The sequence below is a fragment of the Microcaecilia unicolor genome, chromosome 8 (genome assembly GCF_901765095.1).
Source record: "Microcaecilia unicolor chromosome 8, aMicUni1.1, whole genome shotgun sequence".
NCBI lineage: Eukaryota > Metazoa > Chordata > Amphibia > Gymnophiona > Siphonopidae > Microcaecilia > Microcaecilia unicolor.
Genome location: NC_044038.1, coordinates 241,725,629 through 241,752,889, shown reverse-complemented (window position 1 = coordinate 241,752,889; position 27,261 = coordinate 241,725,629). Strand labels below are relative to the sequence as shown.

At 43.5% G+C, this 27,261-nt stretch overlaps 1 protein-coding gene across 1 annotated transcript; it reads right to left on the bottom strand.

Moving 5' to 3' along the window:
• Positions 1-9,478: 9,478 nt before the first annotated feature.
• On the bottom strand, positions 9,479-25,721 carry EIF2S2 (eukaryotic translation initiation factor 2 subunit beta). The gene is made up of 9 exons (XM_030212100.1): positions 25,550-25,721; positions 23,163-23,343; positions 22,052-22,155; positions 19,933-20,065; positions 18,444-18,544; positions 15,927-16,075; positions 12,894-12,950; positions 10,841-10,926; positions 9,479-9,973 (listed from the first exon to the last, which is right to left on the bottom strand). Exons 1-9 carry the CDS (start codon positions 25,562-25,564, stop codon positions 9,798-9,800), a joined length of 1,002 nt encoding a protein of 333 aa, XP_030067960.1. The 5' UTR covers positions 25,565-25,721; the 3' UTR covers positions 9,479-9,797.
• Between the last annotated feature and the right edge of the window lie 1,540 nt (positions 25,722-27,261).

Below are 27,261 nucleotides of genomic sequence, written 5' to 3'. Positions count from 1 at the left end.
GCAATAACATAGTAACATAGTAGATGACGGCAGAAAATCTACTATGTTACTATGTTATTGCAGGTGTGGAAAGTCACACCAGCCCAAGTTTTATGACAAAGGCATGAACAGTCTAGTATTTTATCATCTACTAGTAAAACATGCCCATTTCTGACACAAATGAAACGGGCGCTAACAAGGTTTTCCTCAGAGTGTGTATGTTTGAGAGAGAGTGTGTGTGAGAGATGGAGTGTGTGTGTCAGAGAATGAGAGAGAGACTGTGTGTGTGTGTGTGTGTGTTTTTGAGAGATAGAGTGTGACAGACAGGGAGTGTGTCAGAAAGAGTGTTTGTGAGAGACAGTGAGTGAATGAGTTTGAGCCCCCACCCCCCCCCCTCTCACAGGGCCCCCCACCCCACCCCCCACCTCTCTGCTCTCAGGACACCCTCCCCACTCTCAGGACACCCTCCCCACCTCCCCTGCCCCCCCCAGCCATCCATATCCAGCGACCCTCCTCTGCCCCTGCACCCACCCATGTCCAGCGACCCTCCCCCCCCCCCCCCCCGGCGCATCAAACCCCCTCACCACCCGCAGCTGCCACTGGTAACGCTGTCCGGCCGCTGCTGCTTCTCCTGTTGAGCAGCAGCGGCCGCTTCAAAAAGAAAAAAAGCGATAAATGTTTTTAAACCCAGCCCAAATCATTCGCAAATGCCTGAGTCTTAAAACACAGTCTCTGCAGCCACTCCTCCTCTCGCCTGTCATGTCGCTGCGCTGCTCCAGGGTCTTACTCCAGGGGCAGTGACGTGGAGGCGAGAGGAGGAGCCGCTGCGTTGTAAGACTCGGGCATTTGCGAATGATTTGGGCTGGGTTTTAAAACATTTCTGTTTTTTTTTTTCTTTTTGTAGCGGCCGCTGCTGCTCAACAGGAGAAGTAGCAGTGGCCGGACAGCGTTACCACTGGCAGCTGGGGGGGGGGGGGGGGGCTTGGGTGATGCGCCGAGGGTTCTGTGGTGCTGCGCTTGTAGTTTTTTGATGCGCCGCTCCCTGCCACTTGCTCCGAAGTGGCAGGGAGCGGCACACTGACAGCTGATTCCCAGACCTGGGAATCAGCTGAGTGACATCATCCTGGCTATGGAGCCTAGCTCAGCAACTCCAGGAGCCACGGACACAGGCAGTCCCACATTAGAACATTGGTGGTGAGAATTATTATATAGGATACCTGAAACTTCATCATGTGCAGCCTGTGAGTACAGTAGCACCATCATATCAAAGCCTGTTCTTTCATGATGGTTGGTATTTCAAAAGAGGCCACTTACATGTGCATTGTAGCCATGTAAGCACGGAAATGACTTTATGAAATGATCTCTTAATCAGGAAATAACATGACACCCCAAAAACTGGAAAAGGCACAAATTTTATGCTTATTTTATAAAACATAGGTGCCTTTGTGCTTCTCTAAAACAAGCATTCAGAACCAGGTTCTTATGTAAAGGTATAAAAACACATACATGTATTACCGCTCTGTCCACCCTAAGCCCAATGCTGGTATTTATGAGCAAAAGCAACCATACCATTTTATAACATCCCTTAAAGGGCCAGGGCCGCCGAGAGACAATGCTGGGCCCGAGGCAAACAATCTTCAGGGCCCTGCTCCCCCTCCCCCTCCACCGTAGGGAATGAGAGGAGTGTTCTGCTGACTACAGGTCCTTTCTGACGCATCCCACCTCCACATAGGCAGGACACGGCAGTAAGAAAGACCGACCTGTGGCTGGAAGAGCAGTCTCTTTTGATCGCTGGCATCGGGCACAGAGAATCTCCCCCCCCCCCCCCCCCACCAGCCTCTGAAGGGCAATTTTCTTTCAAAAGATAAGAAATTAACTCTTGCTGTAGCTGTTTCAGGCTGTTTTGGTGTGTCTACATGTTTCAGCAAGGTTTTGTGATATCGAGATGCAGAGAATGCATTGGACTGTTGCATCATTCAAGTCTAATTGTAACACAGTGCAAAACAAATTCACTAAAATTATACTTCCTCAAAGTTTAGAGAACTGATAGTTACTGTACAGTGGTTATTAAACTATATGTACATTGTAAATGGCTGATGATCAGCAAAGGCTTTGATTTTACTGTGAAAGGCAGTAGATCAGTGTTTAATATATTCCAGGGCTTAGAAGAGGTCAGAGAAAAGAGACAGCAAGAACCGTGAGAAGCTCTTATGGTGCACCACAAAAGTCATCAAGGCTCTGGTAAGAAACCCAGAAGGGATTTGTTACCAAATTTAGGTGGGTTTTTTTTTTGTTACATTTGTACCCCGCGCTTTCCCACTCATGGCAGGCTCAATGCGGCTTACCTGGGGCAATGGAGAGTTAAGTGACTTGCCCAGAGTCACAAGGTGCTGCCTGTGCCTGAAGTGGGAATCGAACTCAGTTCCTCAGGACCAAAGTCCACCACCCTAACCACTAGGCCACTCCTCCACTGTTGCTACTATTTGAGATTCTACATGGAATGTTGCTATTCCACTAGAAGTTGGCCCTTGCAGATCACCAATGTGGCCGCGCAGGCTTCTGCTTCTGTGAGTCTGACATACGTGCAGGACGTCAGACTCACAGAAACAGAAGCCTGCGCAGCCTTCTACATGGAATGTTGCTAGTGGAATAGCAACATTCCATGTAGAATCTCCAATAGTATCTATTTTATTTTTGTTACATTTGTACCCTGCGCTTTCCCACTCATGGCAGGCTCAATGCGGCTTACCTGGGGCAATGGAGGGTTAAGTGACTTGCCCAGAGTCACAAGGAGCTGCCTGTGCCTGAAGTGGGAATCAAACTCAGTTCCCCAGGACCAAAGTCCACCACCCTAACCACTAGGCCACTCCTCCACTGTTGCTACTATTTGAGATTCTACATGGAATGTTGTTATTCCACTAGAAGTTGGCCCTTGCAGATCACCAATGTGGCCGTGCAGGCTTCTGCTTCTGTACGTGCAGGACGTCAGACTCACAGAAACAGAAGCCTGCGCAGCCTTCTACATGGAATGTTGCTAATGTTGCTAGTGGAATAGCAACATTCCACGTAGAATCTCCAATAGTATCTATTTTATTTTTGTTACATTTGTACCCTGCGCTTTCCCACTCATGGCAGGCTCAATGCGGCTTACATGGGGCAATGGAGGGTTAAGTGACTTGCCCAGAGTCACAAGGAGCTGCCTGTGCCTGAAGTGGGAATCAAACTCAGTTCCTCAGTTCCCCAGGACCAAAGTCCACCACCCTAACCACTAGGCCACTCCTGCACAAATGCTCACTAAAAAAACTTTCCCCTTGTAAGTACCCTTTTACTAAGATGGCTAAGCTCTAACGCAGGTTTAGGGCACTAAAAGGTAGCTAATCACGTGCTTTTTTTTTTCTTTTTGGAGGGGACGAAAACTGAGAAAGAATGCATTCCAAATGCGCTAACTGGATAACATTGACTTAACATGGGAGCCCTCCAGGCCTCCTAAATAGGAGGCAGTAACTGCTCCCACATTCTGTTTTGCAAGTCCCACCCACTAATTAAAAAAACTACCACTAGACCTGCAAAAGTAAAACTACAAAGTGCCCTATTTTACTCCCACGGTAAAAATAGATTTAGCACATAGGAAAGTCCTGCGTTAGGATGCATTAAGCTCATTTTTTACTGCATCTTAAGAAAAGGGCCCTTTACTAAATGACAGGAATTTTTGTGCAGATTTTTTCTAAATTAGAACAAAGAATTTGCTATGGACATATATCTCTTGATACTGTGCCCATGGTGTCAGCAGTTTTTGTTTTTTTAACATAATCCATCATGCAGAAAAAAATCCAGACTTTGGCAGTGGCTGGACTGAATACCCAAGTACTGGGCTCCTCTGGAACACAGCGATATTCATCCCGTAGATGGATAGCACTTAGGACAACAAGAAACCTGTGCTAAGTTATATCCAGATAGTGGCATTGCCCCACCGCTAACCGGATACCACAAGGCAGTCTGTGAAAATTTTCAGGAACTGCCTCCAGCTAGTGCCCCTATCTCTCCGAGTGACAACTATCTGAATAAATGCTTTTAAATATCATCCTCATATCCCTTTAGAAGACAGCTCTGATCGTAAACCCTGCGTGGGAAGGGGAATATTCAAAATCTCTTTGAAAATTGCTCACCTCCACACTTTTAATAGCTTAGGTCAGCAAGGCAACTCAGCATGATAAAATGTAACTTTTTTCACAAACAGGGATGATGCTGAAAAAAAACCCTGAAAAACTTTCTAATATTTGCAATAAAGAAAAAATTGTAGTATTTTTGCATGTTTTTTCACAGATTGACCATAGCCCCTTCAAGGTAGTAAATGTCCACATCTAGTCAAGCTACACCGAAACCGCATTTACTCTATATGCGTACTGGCATTTGTCTGTCGACACCATGGCTGCCATGTGCACATGAGCAGGCAGTCAGCAAGTGGTATTGCAAAATGCCATCTGCCAGTCAAGTTGAGCACACCAGTGGAAATGAATTGCAGCTCAAGCCCCACCGGTCAGTTGAAGAAACCACACAGCTGCCGAGAGCCTCCTCTCTACCAGTCAAAGAAAATGCAATCCTGAGAGCTTTGAGCAATGCAGGGGAGCCCAGACCACATCAAAACTACAACAAATAAAACCATTTTCTGATTAAAAATAACTTTGTAGTAGTTTTTTTTCTCATACGTTTACAAGTTTCAATAAGGGGAGACGTTATCGATGAGGACTACTGTTAAATCGGGTTATTTTAGCACAAGATTTCATTGCATAAAATAGGACCCTTGGATAAAATAACCCGATTTAACGGTAGTGCGCATAGATAACGTCCCCTCTAACTGGGGAATTCATTATAGAGCGTAAACTTAGATCTACAAGTAAAAGTGAGCGGCTATGTGCAAATAATTGGTGATAATTTACAAGGACAAACACTTAATTGGCAGTCATTAGGAGATCTGCCCAATTCTATAACATACATGCCTAATTCCCATGGCATTCAACTCCAAAGGGGGCGTGGCCATGGACATTCCCAGAATTTTGGCATGAAGTTATAAAATATACTGTCATTTCTGTGCCTATCTACCATTGGCAACAAGCATTTACAGCAAGCTGTGACAGACGTAAACGCTTGCACCGCAAGTTAGGTGCGACTCAGCTTTTTATATCTTTTCCACTCATCATTGCTTACTTTTGATTGATCTGTCTTGGCTCCTAGCAGCCAGTATTTGACTAGTGTTCTCTCTTCCTCCCTCCACTCAAGACTTAATAGAAGGAAAACGGACCAGGAATTCCTTTTAGCAACCACTGGCTTCAGTGAGGACAGCTTTTAGGAGCCTACATATACATTTTGCATTCTAGAGCCATAGTTCAATGTACATCATTAAGATACTACTACATAAATCAGACCCTGAAAAAAAAGGCTTTGAATCTAAGAGCTAGCTATGGCTGAGAAAGCTTAATAAAATCAGGACCTTAATGCACCAATGCACAACAGTGGAAGAAGCCAGCTGCAGTACCCATCCACCTACCCACACATACAGTGGTGGAAATAAGTATTTGATCCCTTGCTGATTTTGTAAGTTTGCCCACTGACAAAGACATGAGCAGCCCATAATTGAAGGGTAGGTTATTGGTAACAGTGAGAGATAGCACATCACAAATTAAATCCGGAAAATCACATTGTGGAAAGTATATGAATTTATTTGCATTCTGCAGAGGGAAATAAGTATTTGATCCCCCACCAACCAGTAAGAGATCTGGCCCCTACAGACCAGGTAGATGCTCCAAATCAACTCGTTACCTGCATGACAGACAGCTGTCGGCAATGGTCACCTGTATGAAAGACACCTGTCCACAGACTCGGTGAATCAGTCAGACTCTAACCTCTACAAAATGGCCAAGAGCAAGGAGCTGTCTAAGGATGTCAGGGATAAGATCATACACCTGCACAAGGCTGGAATGGGCTACAAAACCATCAGTAAGACGCTGGGCGAGAAGGAGACAACTGTTGGTGCCATAGTAAGAAAATGGAAGAAGTACAAAATGACTGTCAATCGACAAAGATCTGGGGCTCCACGCAAAATCTCACCTCGTGGGGTATCCTTGATAGAAATCAGCCTACAACTAGAAGGGGGGAACTTGTCAATGATCTCAAGGCAGCTGGGACCACTGTCACCACGAAAACCATTGGTAACACATTACGACATAACGGATTGCAATCCTGCAGTGCCCGCAAGGTCCCCCTGCTCCGGAAGGCACATGTGACGGCCCGTCTGAAGTTTGCCAGTGAACACCTGGATGATGCCGAGAGTGATTGGGAGAAGGTGCTGTGGTCAGATGAGACAAAAATTGAGTTCTTTGGCATGAACTCAACTCGCCGTGTTTGGAGGAAGAGAAATGCTGCCTATGACCCAAAGAACACCGTCCCCACTGTCAAGCATGGAGGTGGAAATGTTATGTTTTGGGGGTGTTTCTCTGCTAAGGGCACAGGACTACTTCACCGCATCAATGGGAGAATGGATGGGGCCATGTACCGTACAATTCTGAGTGACAACCTCCTTCCCTCCGCCAGGGCCTTAAAAATGGGTCGTGGCTGGGTCTTCCAGCACGACAATGACCCAAAACATACAGCCAAGGCAACAAAGGAGTGGCTCAGGAAGAAGCACATTAGGGTCATGGAGTGGCCTAGCCAGTCACCAGACCTTAATCCCATTGAAAACTTATGGAGGGAGCTGAAGCTGCGAGTTGCCAAGCGACAGCCCAGAACTCTTAATGATTTAGAGATGATCTGCAAAGAGGAGTGGACCAAAATTCCTCCTGACATGTGTGCAAACCTCATCATCAACTACAGAAGACGTCTGACCGCTGTGCTTGCCAACAAGGGTTTTGCCACCAAGTATTAGGTCTTGTTTGCCAGAGGGATTAAATACTTATTTCCCTCTGCAGAATGCAAATAAATTCATATACTTTCCACAATGTGATTTTCCGGATTTAATTTGTGATGTGCTATCTCTCACTGTTACCAATAACCTACCCTTCAATTATGGGCTGCTCATGTCTTTGTCAGTGGGCAAACTTACAAAATCAGCAAGGGATCAAATACTTATTTCCACCACTGTACATCCCCCACCCCCAAAAAGGAGCAAACACCTTTGTGTTTCAAGTGGCCTAGGTCCCCACCAGTCAGTCTCTCATTTCCCCATACTCAGTGTGTCTTTCCCTACTCAACTGTCCCAAACCCCTCAAAGGCATCCCTCAGTTATTCTGTCACCCCCTCGGCCCCACCTCCCTGCCACTCAGTGAGTCATGCAAAGGGAAGGCAAAGTTAAGTCTGCTATCTAAAGCTTCTGTAGAAAGCTGTGCCCAGTTCTCTTGTTAAGTTTAAGCCACACAGTACCAAACTCTGAAGCAAGTATTGCACTGCATCGCTTAAAGCTGATCCTTGTCATAAGTACTACTACTACAAATCATTTCTATAGTGCTAACAGTCATATGCAGCGCTTCACAATTGAACATGAAGAAAAGGCAGTCCCTGCTCAAAAGCGCTTACAATCTAAATCAGGACAGGACAAACAAGGGATAAGGGTATGACAGATAGGACACATAGGGAAGGGGCTATTGAAGAGAGGACGACAAGATAAAGGTTACGAGCAGGTGACAAGTTAGGAATTAAAAGCAGTATCAAACAGGTAGGCCTTTAGCCCAGATTTGAAGGCGGCCAGGGATGGAGCTTAACATAATGGCTCAGGGAGTCTATTCCAGGCATAAGGTGCGGCAAGATAAAAGGAACAGAGTCTGAAGTTAGCGATGGAGGAGAAGGGTGCAATTAGGAGAGATTTGCCTAGTGAATGGAGTTCCTGGGAAGGAGTGTAGGGAGAGATGTGGAGAGGTAGTGAGGGGCAGCAGAGCGAATGCACTTATAGGTCAATAAGAGGAGTTTGAACTGTATACGGAAACGGATAGGGAGCCAGTGAAGTGACTTCAGAAGAGGGCTGATATGGGCATAGCGACTTTGGCGAAATATTAATCGTGCAGCAAAATGTTGAACAGATTGAAGGAGAGAGATGGCTGAGTGGAAGACCGGTGAGAAGCAAGTTGCAGTAGTCCAAGCGAGAGGTGATGAGAGGCAGGCAGATATCTTGGCCTGGATTTCTACTGAGATTTCTGGTATTATCAATCGTACCCCCCCCACACACACACACCTTAGCAATGCAGCTTGGAGATGTAAATAATAAAAGCGAAGAGGAAGCTGAGGGCTCTGTCTCCATAGTGTAGAAAAGTGATCAATATGTAAGCATGGACTGTGCATGACACATTAAATATTATCTAATGTGCACTTAAGCCAGTGGTTCCCAAACCTGGTCCTGGAGGCAGCCCAGCCAGTCAGGTGTTTGGGATATTCATGAGAGATATTTGCAGGAAGTGCCTTAACTTTGTGCTCTGAACCACTGCCCTGTGCTATTATTTGCACAGACAACTAGATCAATCTTGTAGGCTGCACACTAACATTTTAGTCTTGCTTTCCACAATACTCAAGCTTTTTTTGAGAAGAAAAAAGGGGTCCCTTTAGTTTGGTAAAGAATGGCCTTGGAGGAGTAGCCTAGTGGTTAGTGCAGTGGACTTTGACCCTGGGGAACTGGGTTCAATTCCCACTGCAGCTCCTTGTGACTCTGGGCAAGTCACTTAACCCACCATTGCTCCTGGTACAAAATAAGTACCTGAATGTATATAAACCGCTTTGAATGTAGTTGCAAAATACCTCAGAAAGGCTGTATATCAAGTCCCATTTCCCTTTCCCCCTTTCCCTTATGACATCACAATATCAGAAGTGAGCCAATCAAGCCATTGTGACATCACTGATGAGGTTGGCTCTTATTAGTGGAATGAGTGGAGGAGTAGCCTAGTGGTTAGTGCAGTGGACTTTGATCCTGGGGAACTGAGTTCAATTCCCACTGCAGCTCCTTGTGACTCTGGGCAAGTCACTTAACCCTCCATTGCCCCTGGTACAAAATAAGTACCTGAATATATGTAAAGCGCTTTGAATGTAGTTGCAAAAACCTCAGAAAGGCGGTATATCAAGTCCCATTTCCCTTTCCTTATGTGGATTTTCCCTACGGTCATTTTTACTGAAGCAGAAAAATGGCCAAATTTACCCTATTTTGTATTAATGGCTATTAAAAAATTATTAGCACATGTGCACCTACCATCACTTTTCTGTAGGCAGTCAGGGCTCAAGCACTAATCCTACACTAACTAGTTTGCATATGGTAATATAAATGTGCCCATTAGCGCAGGAATGCTCACTCTCCACTCCACCCCTCCCCCCAAGAAAAAATATCCACTCATGCCGAATTGGATTTTACCACAGGACATCGAAGTATGTCCTGCAGTAGGCTATGTTAAGCTGCAGTAAGCACGATGCCCTAAAACAAAACGTTTTAAGATATGAGAAACACAACTGACAAAGAAACTGAAAAAAGGCCGACAGTGTTAGAATAACTTTAATTTAGCTTGGATTTTATAGACATTTCTTAACAATTTAAAAAGCATCTTGTGTCCTCCCAGCTCCAATTGGTGGTAAAAGATATTCCCTGCACATTATCATTGTGTGAATAGCTCAAGGATCAGCTTCTTTTCAGGATTTCACAGCCCAACCCAATAAAAAGTCAAAAGTTTGCTCATCAGCTTTTGTGCACTTTGCTTTGTGTTTTTAATACATTGGTAAATCCATTCAAATGATTGTAAACTTGTCCAGTCCAACAGAATCCCAGCAACACCATCCAAAATCTGTTCTCTGACCACCTAATTAGCTTTGGCACGGAGCTGGGCTCTCTTGCCTGTGACAGCCTGGAAACCAGTTTTGATACTGGCAACCGAGCAACGAGAATGACAGGTCTCACACTGCAAGAAATATAGACGAGTGTCCTTCTGGAGGATGGTGTCTGGAGACCGACAAGTGTGGCAGGTTACGTATTCCTCTGTGAAAAACAATGAGTAAAAGACAGTTCATAAAGGAGGAAGAGAGTTTCTCAAAGAAATGCTGCAACAGGGGCAGACCTATTGAGGAATGTTCCAGAATCATCACTGAAACAAAATTTGAAAGGAAGGACAGGGAGAAAGACCCTCAGTATATCAAGCATCCTTATCACGTACTCTCCATATTGATTAGAGGAATCAACAGTATTACTATACCAAACAACAAAATACGCAACGCAGCCTCACCGGATACTCACACTAAATGTGGACTTCGGGGGTTCTGAACTCAGACCTGGATCACACCCAGGCAGTCAAGTTTTCAGGATATCCACAACAAATATTTGTAGCATTTGTGTCCCACATTTTCCCACCAATTTGCAGGCTCAATTTGGCTTACATTTGCCATAATGGCGGGTGCCATTTCTGGGTAACAGAATTGCAAATATTATTGCGTTACGGTGCATACATAGATGATAACATACATGGAACATAACATATGTGGACTAGATCATGATATATATATATACCATGTGCATGTAGTACTTTCATTGTATGCAAATCTCTCTTGTCCATATTCATTGCGAAGTATCCTGAAAACCTGACCGGCTAGATGTGTCCCGAGGACTGGGTTGAGAACCCCCGCCCTGCTGTAGGCTCTTTTTTCACTATCTGATTCCCTTCACGCACTGCTGAAATACCAGGATTAACAGAAGTAAACAAACAGAAGTGTTCAACAGCACGCAAGAGGCAAAATGTATTTCCTTAATCCCCACCCTTCCTCTACAGTGACTTAACCATTACAGACTTTCAGCAAAAGTCTTTCAGCAATGACAGCCCAGTCGACAGCACACACATTAGGTTCTACTCACTTATATATCTTCTTAACACATTCTCTATTTGTTTTTGCTGGAATCGCCCTTTGATTACAAGTTGGTTATTCCCATCGATGGAGCCACTTCATTGGAAAAAAAGAAAACAAAAACTTTACTAAACTGCTTCCTAACCTGGTATCAATCTAAAGCTGGCACAAAATTGCAGAAAATCCACAGTGTACTTTTTTTTTAATTTTTGTTACATTTGTACCCTGCGCTTTCCCACTCATGGCAGGCTCAATGCGGCTTACATGGGGCAATGGAGGGTTAAGTGACTTGCCCAGAGTCACAAGGAGCTGCCTGTGCCTGAAGTGGGAATCGAACTCAGTTCCTCAGGACCAAAGTCCACCACCCTAACCACTAGGCCACTCCTCCACTGTTGCTACTATTTGAGATTCTACATGGAATGTTGCTATTCCACTAGCAACATTCCATGTAGAAGTCGGCCCTTGCAGATCACCAATGTGGCCGCGCAGGCTTCTGCTTCTGTGAGTCTGACGTCCTGCACGTACGTGCAGGACGTCAGACTCACAGAAACAGAAGCCTGCGCAGCCTTCTACATGGAATGTTGCTAGTGGAATAGCAACATTCCATGTAGAGTCTCCAATAGTATCTATTTTATTTTTGTTACATTTGTACCCTGCGCTTTCCCACTCATGGCAGGCTCAATGCAGCTTACATGGGGCAATGGAGGGTTAAGTGACTTGCCCAGAGTCACAAGGAGCTGCCTGTGCCTGAAGTGGGAACTGAACTCAGTTCCTCAGTTCCCCACGACCAGAGTCCACCAGGACGTCAGACTCACAGAAACAGAAGCCTGCGCAGCCTTCTACATGGAATGTTGCTAGTGGAATAGCAACATTCCATGTAGAATCTCCCATAGTAGCAACATTCCATGTAGAATCTCCAATAGTATCTATTTTATTTTTGTTACATTTGTACCCTGCGCTTTCCCACTCATGGCAGGTTCAATGCGGCTTACATGGGGCAATGGAGGGTTAAGTGACTTGCCCAGAGTCACAAGGAGCTGCCTGTGCCTGAAGTGGGAATCAAACTCAGTTCCTCAGTTCCCCAGGACCAAAGTCCACCACACTAACCACTAGGCCACTCCTCCACTGTTGCTATTATTTGAGATTCTACATGGAATGTTGCTATTCCACTAGCAACATTCCATGTACAAGTCGGCCCTTGCAGATCACCAATGTGGCCATGCAGGCTTCTGCGAGTCTGACGTCCTGCATGTACGTTTCTATAGAACTTTGGAAGGCTAATTGCTTTGAAAATATGATTGATAGTAACATAGTAGATGACGGCAGAAAAAGATCTGCACGGTCCATCCAGTCTGCCCAACAAGACAACTCATGTGTGCTACTTTTTGTGTATACCCTACTTTGATTTGTACCTATGCTCTTCAGGGAACAGACCGTATAAGTCTGCCCAGCACTATCCCTGCCTCCCAACCTCCAGTCCCGCCTCCCACTACCAGCTCTGCTATCCAATCTCAGTTAAGCTCCTGAGGATCCATTCCTTCTGAACAGGATTCCTTTATGTTTATCCCACGCATGTTTAATAAGGAGGCTATGTCTCTGCTGACTTAAAATTTGCAAGTAAGGACTCCAAAGCTTCAAAAAGTGCTGCCTACATTTGGGGGACCCTCCTGACTCTTTAGCCTCCCAGGTGACCAGAAGATGCACCTGATTTCTCCCGTCATTTTTTTTTTAAACAGCCACAACGGCAGATAAAGGCCCACATGGTCCATCCAGTCTGCCCAGAAAGTAACCCGAGTTGAACTTGCTGTTCCATGCAGGTTACCCTCAAGTAAGTTCCAGACCTTAATTACGATTATGTAAAACTGGGGGGGGGGGGGGGGTTAAGGTCTAATGATAGGTCTTTCACTAGCCTGATGATGGCAAAAGAAAGTGGCAAATGCTGCATGTAAGAAAGGAATAATGGAAAAGAAAGAACAATAAGATGTGAGAGATGTCATGGTGTAGCATGATATGATGAATGTCAGAATTATTAATTTTGTGGAAAAACAGATAATGCTGCTTACCTGGTACCCAACTCTGCCAATAAAAACGCAAGCAGATGCTTTGGCTGACGATGCAATCTAGAAGGAAAGGAAAAATAAACTTTGCTTAAGAATTAGATACATTTTTAATTGTAAACAATTTTTATTGAACAAGGAAATAAAGTACAACATTCAAACAGAAACACGTTGTTCAATGTTTTACAATTTCACGTCTAACCCAACCTCCCCACCACCTGCCCCACCCTGCACATTCAACATATTTCAAAATTGTAGAGATTATAAATCTTTGATTGGATCAAGAAAAAAAAAAAATACAGCAAATAATTAAACGACTAGTTTAAGTAAAGATATCAAATGGTTATAGAATGATGAACATACAGCAATACTCCATTCATATCTGCTTTACTGAATCACACCCCATCCCACCCTACCGTAACCATAAGTTATTACAGAGATGACCTGTTTGGACGCTTATAACTCCAGGCCATCATTGGACTGGTAACATTTACTTTCCTAACCCCTTCCCCACCCCACCCTGAGAACATCAAAACAACCCTTGTGTCTGATTATTCGTCTTAAGAAACAACCGGGAACCTATTTAATACAGCACTTCTTACTTTTTGGGAAACTAGTAAAAAAAAAGCCCCGTTTCTGATGCAAATGAAACGGGGCTAGCAAGGTTTTCTTCTGTGTGCATGTGGGAGTGTGTGTGTCCCTGCCCTCTCTCCCTTCCCCTGTGCTGTCTGTCCCCTCCCCCCTCAGAGTCGAGTGAGTCCTTCAGTGTTAATTTCTTGCTGTGCTGCGTTTGTGTTACAGAAATAGTGAGGGCTTCTGCCCTCTCTCCCCTCCCCCCCCCCCTGAGTCCTTCACTGTTACAGAGAGCGATTTGATTTCGTGCTTTGCTGTGTTTTCCTTCACTGTTTGTGTTACAGAGAGAGCGAGGGCGGGGCAGACACTCATGGGGAAACCGGATATCTCTCCCCCTTCACACTTCCGGCTGGAGGCTTCATTTAGAATGTTGGTGGTGCCTTTTATATATAGAGATATTTTGCAGATAACTATTCCAGATAGATGAAGGCCCTTCTTCTCTTTGGGGAAGACTGAGCTGCCCGTGCTTCCCAGAGCATTAACTCATGGAATCTGTTTCTCCAATACCAAAAAGAGGGAGGCTCTTTTTGCATCCAATATGTATTTCTTCCCCAATGCATAAGCCTTACAAAGTAGGAAGCCTAAGTTTTTATCAGATATCCCATAAGCCTCCCATTTATTTAATGACTCCTTTCCAGAAAGGAAGTACTTGTTGTCCGAGAAGAGTCCCTAAATATCTATGAAATGAAAGAATTAAATACATTTTTTTAAATGAACAGATCGCCTTTCCTTGACAACTGAAGGTGATGTACATAGACAATACATAAAAGGGGTGCAACTATGAAATATGAAGGCCTGTGAGTGTGCTGACTTTTTGAACTGAGATAAGAAGCTTCAACTGAGAATGTGCTTAATTAAAAGCAGGAAACTGAAATGTATTTATGTACCACTTGCAATTATGCCAAAAGATGTATTCCAGAAACAATTTTGTGATCTGAGCTGAGACAAGATACTATATAAGGACTCGGATACTATGGGCAGGTAGGACACTGACCGTCCTGAGTTTCTGGGGAGTAAGTGTTGCATCTGCTAATTTACCCTTTTGCTTATGTACCCAATTTCCCTTTGCTTATTCTTGCTAAGAAAAGTTTTTGCTTTACTGCTGCTAATTTTGTAAGAATAAACATCTGCTAACATGATAAGATTATTTTGTTTGTAGTTTTCCGTTTGTGATTCACCAGGCTGGTGTCCTAGGAAAGTGCAGCCGAGAGTATCTGTTCTGGTTCTATGACCCAGTCCCATGGTGCTGAGATTTCAATGTGGAGCTCAGTTTTGGAGGCTGTATCTTGCTATGGATGTAAAAAGAATTGAAGTGGTGCAAAGAAAAGCTACAAAAATGGTATGGGATTTGCGTTACAAAATGTATGAGGAGAGACTTGCTGACCTGAACATGTCTACCCTGGAGGAAAGGAGAAACAGAGATGATATGATACAGACATTCAAATATTTGAAAGGTATTAATCCGCAAACGAACCTTTTCCGGAGATGGGAAGGTGGTAGAATTAGAGGACATGAAATGAGATTGAAGGGGGGGCAGACTCAAGAAAAATGTCAGGAAGCATTTTTTTCACGGAGAGAGTGGTGGATGCTTGGAATGCCCTACCGCAGGAGGTGGTGGAGATGAAAACGGTAACTGTTCAAACATGCGTGGGATAAACAAAGGAATCCTGTTTAGAAGGAATGGATCCTCAGAAGCTTAGCGGAGATTGGGTGGCAGAGACCGTGGTGGGAGGCAGGGCAGACTTCTACGGTCTGTGCCCTGAAAATGGCAGATGCAAATCAAGGTCAGGTATACACATAAAGTAGCACATACGAGTTTATCTTGTGGGCAGACTGGATGGACCGTACAGGTCTTTCTCTGCCGTCATCTACTATGTTACTATGTATATTTTAATCACAGCAGTTGGAAATCTGATACTGGAACTGATTTATAATTAGATCAGATATTTACCACTAGGATGCTGAAGGGTTAATTGCTATAACTAATTTTTTACCATGGCGATGAAGCTCTGATGTCGATTGTCTACATGATCTGTATTATGTATGTTTGCTTGTTCCCCGCAAAATATGTTGAGATTGTGTGGGTTATAAGTAACTAAAAAGAAAAGATCAAGTGACCGTGTTACTATGTTAAGCTATAAAGGCACTAATAAAAGCCACTGATGCACAGGCCTGGACTCCCCCTGCCCCTTCCATGACCTCATGTGTGCACATTATTTTTCTTCCCCATCCCGTAAGAGAACTCAGGGTACCTACATATTGAACATATTCATAACAAAGTATTTAACGTTTCAACAGAACCAGCTTGGAGAGTGCTGTACACTACGTGTAAGGCAGCAGCAAACTGCACTATGAGAAAAGGCCAGAGAATTCACATCCAGGAATCACAGTAAATACAGGACTTACAGTTTACAGATATCTGTGAAGTTGACAAACGATGTTTTCTTAGTTCCTACTCGGACAACCTGAGGGGGCTTCATGACAAATTTTCTCTTCTCTCCAGCGACCATGTCTGGATTCTTTTCCCTCATGATGTTAAATACACGATTCAGCAACTGCGAAAAGGACAATGAGAAATGACAGCTCACAAATTACATAAACAGCAGGGACATTTCACAGGTGTGTATATGGGGGAATCTCTTGACTACAGTCAGGGTTATTAGTCCATCCACACTGGCCTTGTTTTCACACCTGCATGTTCCGGTGGTATGTGGAAATAAGAACAGAGGGAGGAGGAAAATATTCCAATGTGGTTCCGAGATCTCTCTACACTTAATATACATCTTTAACTGAAGCGCACTGTAACAAAGAGAAAGTGTGCGGTCTTCAGGTATATTTATCCACTGCAGGTACTGGTCAGATTTTTACATCACTGCTTTTTTACTGAAAGACTCAGATTTGAACAAAGTATTTTAGCTGTTTAAAGTTTCAGAACAGTAACAAAAACAAAACATATAGAGTAACGAGCCAAATGAACTTGAATCAGGGCATAACATTACTCCAGTCAAACATCAGGCAGAGAAGGGCCTTGTTTCTTATAGCCTCTATCAAAGGCAAAGAACACCCCTCAACAAGTACAGCAACCCCACCCCACCCTCACTCCCCTTCAGCTAAAATACTTTAATACTCATTAATGCTTACAGCAGAACTCCACTCAAAGTTAGTGGAATTAATACTCATAATGATAGAGATGGGAGTAACTAGCGAGGTAATTAAATTTGCTGATGACACAGTTATTCAAAGTCATTAACTCGCAACAGGATTGTGAAAAATTACAAGAGGACCTTACGAGACTAGGAGACTGGGCGGCTAAATGGCAGATGACGTTTAATGTGAGCAAGTGCAAGGTGATGCATGTGGGAAAAAAGAACCCGAATTATAGCTACGTCATGCAAGGTTCCACGTTAGGAGTTACGGACCAAGAAAGGGATCTGGGTGTCGTCGTCAATAACACACTGAAACCTTCTGCTCAGTGTGCTGCTGCGGCTAGGAAAGCGAATAGAATGTTGGGTATTATTAGGAAAGGTATGGAAAACAGGTGTGAGGATGTTATAATGCCGTTGTATCGCTCCATGGTGCGACTGCACCTTGAGTATTGTGTTCAATTCTGGTCGCCGCATCTCAAGAAAGATATAGTAGAATTGGAAAAGGTGCAGCGAAGGGTGACTAAAATGATAGCGGGGATGGGACGACTTCCCTATGAAGAAAGACTAAGGAGGCTAGGGCTATACAGCTTGGAGAAGAGACGGCTGAGGGGAGACATGATAGAGGTATATAAAATAATGAGTGGAGTGGAACAGGTGGATGTGAAGCGTCTGTTCACGCTTTCCAAAAATACTAGGACTAGGGGGCATGCGATGAAACTACAGTATAGTAAATTTAAAACAAATCGGAGAAACTTTTTCTTCACCCGTGTTAATTAAACTCTGGAATTCGTTGCCGGAAAATGTGGTGAAGGCGGTTAGCTTAGCAGAGTTTAAAAAGGGGTTGGACGGTTTCCTAAAGGACAAGTCCATAAACCGCTACTAAACGGACTTGGAAAAATCCAAAATTCCAGGAATAACATGTATAGAATGTTTGTACGTTTGGGAAGCTTGCCAGGTGCCCTTGGCCTGGATTGGCCGCTGTCGTGGACAGGATGCTGGGCTCGATGGATCCTTGGTTTTTTCCCAGTATGGCATTACTTATGTACTTATGTACCAGACAACAGGATGGATGCTGTCTCACCTGGGAAGGGGATGGGATTTGATATAACTCCTTTCTGTAGTTACAACCAAAGCAGTTTACATAGTATATTCAGGTACTTATTTTGTACCAGGGGCAATGGAGGGTTAAGTGACTTGCCCAGAGTCACAAGGAGCTGCAGTGCGAATTAAACTCGGTTCCCCCGATTCTCAGGCTACTGCAATAACCATTAGGCTACTCTTCTCCTCCAGAAAGACCCAGCCTGCACTTCAATTCATTAACACGATGCAACAAGTAAAAAAAAACACAGGCACGTTGTTGAGCAGAGCAATAATGCTTTTAAAGCTACTTATTGGTCTCCTGTGTTCAAAGGAGCATAGCACACAGAATTTAAGAAGCAGTCTGATTCAACATGAGAAATTAGAAAAATACAATTCTGAACCTCAGATTTATTTCAAGTAGTGCAATCTGGTCTCTGGTCTGCAGCTTCCACCTGCTTCTCTGGATTTCCACTTTAAGGATAGAGAACCTGCTAGAAAGGCTTACAGATCTGTGGGATTTTAATAATAGTTTTCTGAAGTTTCCCACCCTTCCCATCCAGCCTGGCTAAGGGGCAGGGGACCACAGTTCCCTCCATGGCCGAGCACAATGAGAGTGAGAACCCAGTTCAGGCTCTCACCATCAAGCTGATGCAAATCTTAACTCATTCCATCTACATCTGAGAAAGATATCCGATACCTCATCATACGTATAGTCTCTTTCTGAGCCAGCCCACGCAGGTCCCATCTGAGAACTGAAGGATATTCCATCATCCTTTTTGTTATCTTCATCCTCCAGAACTGCAGAAGACAAATGTGTGCATTCAGATTCCATAGGGATTAGATATGTGGGAAAAAGCTATTATACACCAACATTTTGCTATAAGTTAGGAATACAGTGCTGCAAAAAAAAAAATGGTTAATGCATTTTCACATTGCCACTTCATTCAAGCCAAACCCCATCACACACATGTTCTGAATAGCAAAAGTGGTCCCCAACTCCCCCATGTAAATAGCTGAAAATACTGCTGTATGACTGTGTCCTCCTAGCCATGCTGTAAAGGTGGGGGGGGGGGGGGGGAGGAAGAATAAAACAGGTACACAGATTTCTTTAAATGCAGAAACAGGAGTACAAGAGTACCTGCATTCCCCTGAACTTTTAAAGGGGAATGTGCCCATGGGCCTGAAAGAGGGAGGAGTGAAAGAATGGCCTAGTTGACAGCTGAATGGGAACCAGGGAAGCCAGGTTCAAATCCCACCCTCACTGCCTCAAGAGAGACTTAAGATCGCAAGATGCCTTGGGCAGGGAAATTGCTAAAGCATCTGAACTTTAACTTGTCTTGAGCTCAGATCTAGAGTTAATTCTGAAATCCAAATACCACAGTGCATGTTTCCTACATGGAAAGATATGGCTAATGCACATAGTGTGCATGCTGCATGCCTTGTTTTATACATCCCTTAATGAGTGCTAAATAACATAAGCCTTGTTTTATACATCTATCAGTGCATGCTAAGTACCGAACGCCTTTTTTAATATATTTAATATATTCCGCCAGAACCGATATACTCATATCACCCCTCTCCTCAGGTCACTTCACTGGCCTCCAATCAGATACTGCATTCAATTCAAGCTCCTCCTTCTTACCTACAAACGCACTCAGTCTGACGCCCCTCATTACCTTTCTACCCTCATTTCCCCTTACGTTCCCACCCGAAACCTCCGTTCACAGGACAAATCCCTCCTCTCTGTACCCTTCTCCACCACCGCCAACTCCAGGCTCCGCTCATTCTGCCTCGCCTCACCCTTTGCTTGGAACAACCTTCCTGAGCCCATACGCCAAGCCCCCTCCCTGCCCATCTTCAAATCTCTGCTTAAAACCCACCTCTTCACTGCTGCGTTCGGCACCTAACTCTTACCGTTCAGTAAATCCAGACTGCCCCAATTTGACCGTTCACTTGTCTACTAGATTGTAAGCTCTTTTGAGCAGGGACTGTCCTTCTATGTAAATTGTACAGCGCTACGTAACCCTAGTAGCGCTTTAGAAATGTTAAGTAGTAGTAGTAATATGTCCGTTAGTGTGTGCTAAGCTTTAGTAGAAGGGCCCGTAACTACTGTTCTGTTTAAAGTGGCATAATTATCACTTTTTCCTGAGCTTCCTTACTCCCATGTAGTAATCTTTAACAAGCACCTTCATCCTTCTCCAGCACTTCGTCCTCATCTGGAAACTTCACATTCTTCTTTCTTTTCTTCTTGCCTAGCATGAAATCCAGATCATCCTCTGCTTCCAAGGGTTCCTGCTGCTCATTCTCTATCTTCAGCTCCTGTATTAAAATTAAAAACAAGCAAACAAAAAAAAATCAAGAACTTTACTAGAAAACACAGCATCTAAAGTGTTGCACCATCCAGTCATGAAACTTTTAGGGTTCAAAATATTCACCCAAAGGTCACAAATACATTTTCTACTTTTGAATTCCCTCATTTCAGAATTGTTTAAATTTATATTATTTATTTATTTTTTATTTTTTTTTTGGGGGGGGGGGGGGTGGGGGGAAGAAGTTAATTATCCTCAAAATATCCTGGGTGCTAGAAATGAATAGCACACAGCAAACAAGGGCTTAAGTACGGTGAAAGATTGCTTGCATTGGCTCTGCAGGACTGGATATTAACTGTGATGTACCCTACCTTTCGAACTTTGCTGTACTACATGAGACTATTTCTTGTTCATCCTTTAGTTTGGTTGTGTGTACTGCTTAGCAAGGTTTCTAATGGGTGGCAAAGCAAGTACTAAAAATAAAAAAAAACTTGCTATTTCTCCCTCAGGAAAGAAAACAGACTTGATAAGAGATCCGATTACTATAAAGATCGTGTGGGACAGGTCCGCACCTGAGAAACATAAAAAGGATAACCCCTTAGCCTCAGGGGAAGTGGATTTAACCACTTTCAGAACAGCTTCTGTATGGAACATTTTGCCAATTGGACCTTATCATCGCTATTGCAATTGAAAGGGACACACGCAAAATTACATACATAAATACATGTTTGGGAAAGCATGCAGAATATGGATCATATAGCCCTTTCCAATATGTGCATGAGTGTGTGTAGCTGTGCCATCTCTGTGTATGACAGGCTTGTTGGGGAGGAGGTAGATAGAGGACAAGGACAAGTAGTTTAGAGAATTCCCTAACTGTTATGTTGAGCTGTAAGTTTCTATGCTGTAAGTGCTTCTCCCACTGAAATGCACTGGGCCTTTTTTTTTTTAGAAGGGAGGGGCTTATTTCCCTGGAACCTATAGTCCAATCTGGTCTGTTTCCAAACTCAGGGCCCTGTTTACTAAGGTGTTGCAGCGCTTTTAGAATTTATTCCTATGGGTGTCTCTAGCGTTCAGCGCGTGCTAAAAACGCTAGTGTGCCTATAGAACGGCTTAGTAAACAGGGCCATCAGTGTGTGTCTTTTCACTGTTTTTTCTCCCCATGCCAATTTTCATCCCAATCCGTTAATTTTTTTGAGAGTTATTTTGCACACACCCTCCAGACAGACCTGATGCATTTTGTATAATTTGTTCTAGCTTACATTGAGTTGGAAAGAATTTATAAAAGCTGTGTGCTTTTGGCATTAAAGATGATGATGTAAATTACAGGGACTTAGCACAAATCATATTTAGGGATTTGAAAGACTTATTTTTCAGTATGCAACAGAACTGGTTTCCTGTGAACTGGAAAGCCCCAAGGTAAGGTAAGCATATCTCATAATACCTCAGGCCCAGAAACAACTGTCATTCAATATATTTTTAAGTCCCTCGTATTTCCTTAAGGTGTGTACTCTGTACTGATCTGTTTTATCCTTCAGCGGGCATAATATAAAATTCCTGTACTAAGTTAACCAGCGAAAGAGAATAACTATACTGGGCAAGGGTGCTACTTTAAATCAGAGAAAAAAAATATTTAATTAAAAATACTTGAGGAAAATAAGTCTGGCTACAATACTGTACAACTGTTCAGCAACATTAAATCAGCATGTAGGCTTTAGCATAAAAGCCAGAGCAACTAATATGATACAAACTCTTACAATTATATTTTTAAGTATTTTTGATTTATAGAGCAAATATCAGGCATAGATAAACTGCAGTATTTCCAAGTACAACACCCTGGCAAATTTTGGTATTAAAAAACAAAACAAAAACAAAAACTAAACACATGAATAAAACTCAACAGCCCTAAAACTAACCTTGTAATTTGGCAAAAGAACACAAAATACCAGAGCCACACTCCAGCCTACAGCTAAACACTATAAAAATCTCCCCAGCTGACCTTTACACCTTCTTCTGCTTCCTCAATGTCAAATATTTTTTTTTGTTTCTTCTTTTTTTTCTTCTGATTTAAAAAGTTTAAGTCATCCAAGTCATCTGCCGCATCTGATTAAAAATAAAAAGATAAGTCGTGAAATAAGACATCTGTGGAAAGCCCATGAGCAGCTACTGTACTACCTCTTTTCAGTAATACAAAGACCAACATTAAACAAAAAAAAACAACAAAAAAAAACTTTTCTGCTGCTCCACAACTCTTAACTTTTTCCTAGAACTCTCCGGCAAATATCGCTACCAATCCTTATTACCTGTGCTCTACTGTTTTACCCTGTCCTCCCAATTGTTACTACATGTTAATAAGGAGAAAGGGTGATTAAAAAGGACATCCAGGGGTGGAAAAATATTTATACAAAAATCAGGAGCTAGGGTGATTCTTTCCTTGTTTCTTGGCCTTTAAGACCATTTTATAGCACATTTAGTAAAACAGAAGAAAAATGTACTTAGATTTTTTTTTCTTCTGTCCTGTCCCATCTGTGATATTGGCATCAAAGATGTCAGATAGATCTAATAGGAAGGCAAACAAGTGAACATGGCAGAGCTGTGGTCAAGGACAGGAAAAGAAGCAGGGCAGATGGTGAGGTTAAGCCCTGCTAGCTACACCCCCCCCCCAGACTTATGGACATCCTTTCATTCCATTGAGTTTCTCATCCCCCAATCATTTTGAAACATTGGCTCCTACTGTTACTCTATTTTCTATTTTGGTACTCTCCTCTCCGGAACCTGTAAGCCACATTGAGCCCACTGCTATGCGGGAAAATGTGGGATACAAATGTAATAAATAAATAAAATAAAATAAATAAATAACTGCCCTAAATGAGTTAGTAATAGGTGTAAAGATGGGAGGGGGGAGGGAGGGTAGGGAGGAAGAGGGGGGTTAAGGGAAGAGTGGGTGGGAGGGGAGAAATGAAAATTGAAGTTTGTATTTGTTTATTTGCAAATCTATTGTTGGTTAATAAAAATAATGTTACAAAAAAAAAAAAAAAAACTGCCCTGTGACCATTTACTAGCTGGTTATCGAGTATAACCCCCTGCTCTGACAGTTGCTGAAATAGTACCTTTCCGTTTCAAATCCTCTTCATCCACATCTGCATCCCTGTCCTCTGATAGCTCAGGCTCCACCTCTTTTGTTTCAGAAAACTGTGTCTCCTCTGCTTGCTGGTCAGTTCCTTCTTCATCCAGCATGAAGGGCTTCTTCTTCTTTTTCTTCTTCTTGGTCATGGTTGGATCGAAAATCATCTGTTGAATTTCGAAAATTGTCAATATATGGGTGGTACCATAGTTATCACAATGACGCAATGCTGTGTGCACAGAAGTCAACATTAACATATTCCCACATAATAGTCAAGTAAGCAAGCTTTTTGCCTCAGACAAGTTTACATCTCTCAGTGAATACCCTCAAATGCGTTTGTTCAAGGACATCAACCTAAAACTCTACAGACCAACACCCCAAGCATTAGTTTTCAGTACAGGCTGCCAGTTGTGCTAAACAGGTCCTGAAGGAACTTACAGAAGTTCTGGTGGCTCTGCTCTCTGATCTTTTCAATGCTTTAGAGGCAGGTGGTGCCAGAGAACTGGAAAAGGGCAAAATGTGGTCCTTCTCAAAAAAAGTAGAAGTAAACAGGAATTTGTCCAGAGGATGGATACAAAAATAATCAGTGGTCTTTGTCATAAGCACACGAGGACAGTCTTAAATAGGCATACTTTGTTAGAAAGAAAGGAGATATGTCACAGAGGTATTTAAATATCTCTATCATAAATGCACAAGAGCCAGGCTTCTTTTAAACTGAAAGGAAGCTCTAGAATGAGGGGGTACAGGATGGAGAAAGTACTTCTTTACGGAAAAGGTGGTGGATTCATGGAAGGGCCTCCCAGATGAAGACTATGGGGCTCATTTTCAAAGTACTACTACTTATTTCTAAAGCGCTACTAGACTAGACGTACAAAGTTCCATAGGTTACTACGCAACTTTGTAAGGCTAAGTGCTTTGAAAATACACCTCTATGTAATGTGTAATTAAAATCTGGGATTCATTGCCAGAGAATTGGTAAAAGCAGTTAGCTTAGCGGGATTTAAAAAAGGTTTGGGCAGCTTCCTTAAAGAAAAGTCCATAAGCCATTATTAAAATAGACTTGGGAAAATCCACTGCTTATTTCTGGGATAAGCTGCATAAAATGTATTGTACTATTTTGGGATCTTGCCAGGTACTTGTGACCTGGATTGGCCACTGTTGGAAACTGGATAGTGGGCGATACTGGGCTTGATGGACCTTTGATCTGACCCAGATAAAAATCTGACAAATGAATAATCACATGCTGCGAATGAGGGTGCTGTGCAGCTCAGGGGGAAAGGGGGAAGAAATTAAGACTGTAAGGTGAATACTGTCAGTAATACTTGTAGTCTTGATTATACCTATATATCATCCCCATCATGTTTTGCTGTCTACACGGTTGGCATGGGGACATGACGATCAGTGTTTAAGCATGGGAGACTGGGGGCCGCACAGAGTGGCAGTCATGGCCACCTTGTCGGGCAGGCTGGATGGAAGCTTGTGGATCTATATCTGCTACTACTACTTAACATTTCTAGAGCGCTACTAGGGTTACGCAGCGCTGTACAAATTAACGAATAAGGATGGTCCCTGCTCAGAAGAGCTTACAATCTAAAGGATGAAATGTCAAGTTGGGGTGGTTGAGATTTCCTGAGAAGAGGTGTAGTGATTAGGTGCCGAAGGCGACATTGAAGAGGTGGGCTTTGAGCAATGATTTGAAGATGGGTAGGGAGGGGGCCCGGCGTATGGGCTCAGGGAGTTGGTTCCAAGCATGGGGTGAGGCGAGGCAGAAAGGGCGAAGCCTAGAGTTGGTGCCATCATTTATTGTGTAACTATGGTAACAAAACCTAACAAAACTATGCAAACACTCCCTACAGCAAGTGATCTTCAAACATATCTTCCAAATGTGGGCGGCTATTTTGATTTACAAACGCACGAGAATGCTGCTCAATCAAGTACTCTGCTTCCTTCTAGATAAGACCATTTCATCCTAATAACCTTGCCAACATAAAAGGACGTGTATTTATTTGTATCCCCACATTTCCCCACCAATTGGCAGGCTCAATGTGGCTTACATTTGCCGCAATGGCGGTTGCCATGGAGGAACCTTTAGGCCAGAGGGGAATAAGAATGTATATGTTCCAATAAACAAGTAGGGGGGGTGAACAGGGCGACTCTCCCCTAGAGTGTGAGACTTAGGGGGGTCTTTTACTAAAGCTCAGCTGGAGTTATCTAACAGCCTCCCTCACCTGAGTAACTGTTGCTCAGGGCAATTGGCAGCAGAAGATGACCGGGCCGGGCCCCTCCTCGGAGGCCTCAGGCCTGGGTCTCTCATCCACATGGAGCATCGGCCGGGACACCCCGGCTCCTTCTTCCCTTCCCTCCCCGCCTCACCTCGTCCCCGGACATGGCGAAGCTGCTCCTTGGCCCTGAAACGAATAAGCTGCGTCCACGCCCCGCTCACGCTCTTCTTCTTCGCCGCCGCCGCTTACAGTCGCTCCGATTCCAAACGCCCAGATTGCATCAGCAACAAGCGCTCAGCTCACCCTCTCTCTCTCTCTCTCTCAACAACACGCATGCGCATCATCCCCAGCGTCACAGAAAAATGGGTTACGTCAGTGCTGTGCGACCAGCCCGTTGCATGTCGGGAAAATGACCCGCGCCAACACGCACGCGCAGAGAATCCCCTGGTGGTGGTGGGGGGTTGACCACATCATCGCATTGGGGAATGGAAGGTTTTTGGGGGTGGTTTTTTTTTTTTTTACTTAGATTGTAACTATTTTATTGTAGTTTCAAATATTAACAATATGAATAACATTCATGAAATATATGAAGTACATAAGTCACATTTTTGAGAACAATATAAGCAAATAAAGCACAAAAAAACAAGCATGAGTAATGACAATTAATCTAAGGACAAAGGTGTAGTAGTAGGGTTACCATATGGCTCCAGAAAAAGGAGGATGGATTGAGCCATTGCTTTCAATGGAAAGCAGTGGAAGTAAAACCCGGCTGGCTCAATCCAGCCTCCTTTTTCTGGAGCCATATGGTAACCCTAGTAGTAGGCTCAAAAGTGGATTATTGCTCACCTTGCAAGTTATAAATTAGAAATACGTGTATCTAACATATTCCATTTTAATAATTTCCTACAATTTGGGAATGTATAACATAGTAACATTGATGTCAAAAAGACCTCCATGGTCCATCCAGTCTGCCCAACAAGATAAACTCATATGTGCTACTTTTTGTGTATACCTTACCTTGATTTGTATCTGTCATTTTCAGGGCACAGACCATATAAGTCTGCCCAGCACTATCCCCGCCTCCCAACCACCGGCTCTGGCACAGACCATATAAGTCTGCCTAGCAATCCTCACCTCCCAACCACCAGCCCCGCCTCCACCACTGGCTCTGCCACCTAATCTCAGCTAAGCTTCTGAGGATCCATTCCCTCGGAACAGGATTCCTTTATATCATTGAAGGTTGGAATTATAGTTCTTATATGTACCCCAATTCCACCACATTTGGTAAGAGGTTTGTTCGCTAGCTTTGACTTTCCTGGGGGGTCCAGATGTAAAATCACACAATGCTTCTTTCACAGAGTTGATAAGGCTCAATGGAGCGTAAGGCTCAGAAAGGCAGGGTGGGGGTGGCGACGCTCCCAGGCTATCTTCTATTCATGTGGCGTCTACGTGCAGGCTGGTTCTGTGTTCAAGCCTTGGCTACTAAATGTTACAAGCTGTTATCTACTGCACCTGCATCCTGTCTCAAACAGTCATTTCAGCAACTTTTGTATCTTGCAAGCAGGAGCTGACAATTTGTGGTTAAGGCACAGTGCAAGAGAATATAAACGTTCTGTAAAAGTTCAGGTCTGGAATCTGGTGTTAAAGAAGGCAAAGTCCTTGGGTAAATATGCACAGGTCTTTGACAGTCCTGATCCAGTGCTGTTGCAGGCCGGATCCGGTGGCCACTCCTACACAGACAGAGTAGTCATAAACGAAATATAAGGATTGGGTGATTGAAGCAGACATTGAAACTCTAGGAACTAAGGCCCAAGAACATAAGAGTAGCCATGGACCAGTATCCTGTTTTCCAAACAGTGGCCA

Bases quoted from the DNA above. Each gene is read 5' to 3' on its own strand.
- EIF2S2 (XM_030212100.1), bottom strand. The intron at 20,066-22,051 runs GTCAGCTGGGGA...ATTTTAATACAG, and splicing joins AAGCAGAAGAAGGTGTAAAG to GAGCTGAAGATAGAGAATGA. The intron at 18,545-19,932 runs GTGCTTGTTAAA...TGTCTTCTGCAG, and splicing joins AGTGCTGGAGAAGGATGAAG to TTCTGGAGGATGAAGATAAC.